The sequence below is a fragment of the Myotis davidii genome, unplaced genomic scaffold (genome assembly GCF_000327345.1).
Source record: "Myotis davidii unplaced genomic scaffold, ASM32734v1 scaffold827, whole genome shotgun sequence".
Classification (NCBI taxonomy): domain Eukaryota; kingdom Metazoa; phylum Chordata; class Mammalia; order Chiroptera; family Vespertilionidae; genus Myotis; species Myotis davidii.
The window spans coordinates 455,681-456,749 of record NW_006297815.1 but is presented as its reverse complement, the minus strand read 5'-3'; the positions used below and the strand labels follow the sequence as shown (position 1 = coordinate 456,749).

The window sequence follows — 1,069 nt, the reverse complement described above, 5'->3', positions numbered from 1 at the left end:
AGCAAAACATTTAATGCAAGAGTTTCCTGAAGGACTGTGTCTTTAACCCAATGTATGCCATAAGCATCTGTAGTCGCAAGTGGTGGACCTTCCTCACATGCCACGCACATCTATAAAAAAATGTTTTCCCTAAGTGGTAGCCCTGACCAACTTTAAAATAAATTTTTGTGTGAGAATTTTCAGCTGAAAATATTCAAGAACACCCAAAATTGTGAGTAATATATTTATTTTGTAATATTCATTGCAAATTGATTTTTTAAAATTAAATTCAAAATATCATGGCATGTGGGGATGGGTTCCATTTTGGACACGTGGCAGTTAACTGGTTAAAGAGAAAAGGTTTGGATACAGCGAAAATTTGGATCAAAGATGGTGGAACAAAGATTTAGTGTCTTTATTTTTTTAGTGGGAAGCCATGTAATATGCAACCAGTAAAAACTTGTTGGTTGGATTTAAATTCTTATTTTCTGTTTAATAGGAAAACTTGTCAATATAGATACAAATTCACTGAGATCCTCTATGAGACCTGGCTTTGAAGATATAATTCGAAGGTGTATCCAGAGATTTTTTAGTCTTAATGATGGGCAGTCATGGTCTCAGAAACGTCACTATCAAGAAGGTAAAGAATTCTAAGGAAGATTCTTGATATTGTTTGTCATTCTGTTTGGCATGCTATAAAGTAGAAGTACAAACATGACCATAGTTGTTGTTTTGTGCCTGTGGGATAGGAAAATTGTTCTTGAGCTTTCTTAGTTTAGCCTGTTAATTTTGGTGCAGATCCAGTCTTTCACTGGATTTTGAAAACGTTGCATTTGAAGTATATTTCTTTTTTATACGTATCTGTTTCTCATTGTAGTTATTAGTAACAGGGTATTTTCCCCAACAGCTTATATTCATGGCCATGCAGAAACTCCGGTGTATCGATTCTCTTTGGCCGATGGAACTATAGTGACTGCGCAAACAAAAAGCAAACTCTTCCGAAATCCTGTAACAAATGATCGTCATGGTTTTGTCTCAACCCACTTTCTTCAGAGGTAATGATAGATAACTGTATATTCTCATATTAAAT

General features: G+C 34.8%; 1 protein-coding gene across 3 annotated transcripts in view; it reads left to right on the top strand.

Moving 5' to 3' along the window:
- Positions 1–1,069, top strand: part of NCOA3 (nuclear receptor coactivator 3) — a 51,789-nt gene that overhangs the window by 24,767 nt on the left and 25,953 nt on the right. For all 3 annotated transcript variants that reach the window (XM_006773525.2, XM_006773523.2, XM_006773524.2), the window contains 2 exons: positions 479–619; positions 887–1,034. In XM_006773525.2, the coding sequence (XP_006773588.1) occupies positions 479–619; positions 887–1,034 (289 nt within the window). The remainder of the gene's footprint in view (positions 1–478; positions 620–886; positions 1,035–1,069) is intronic.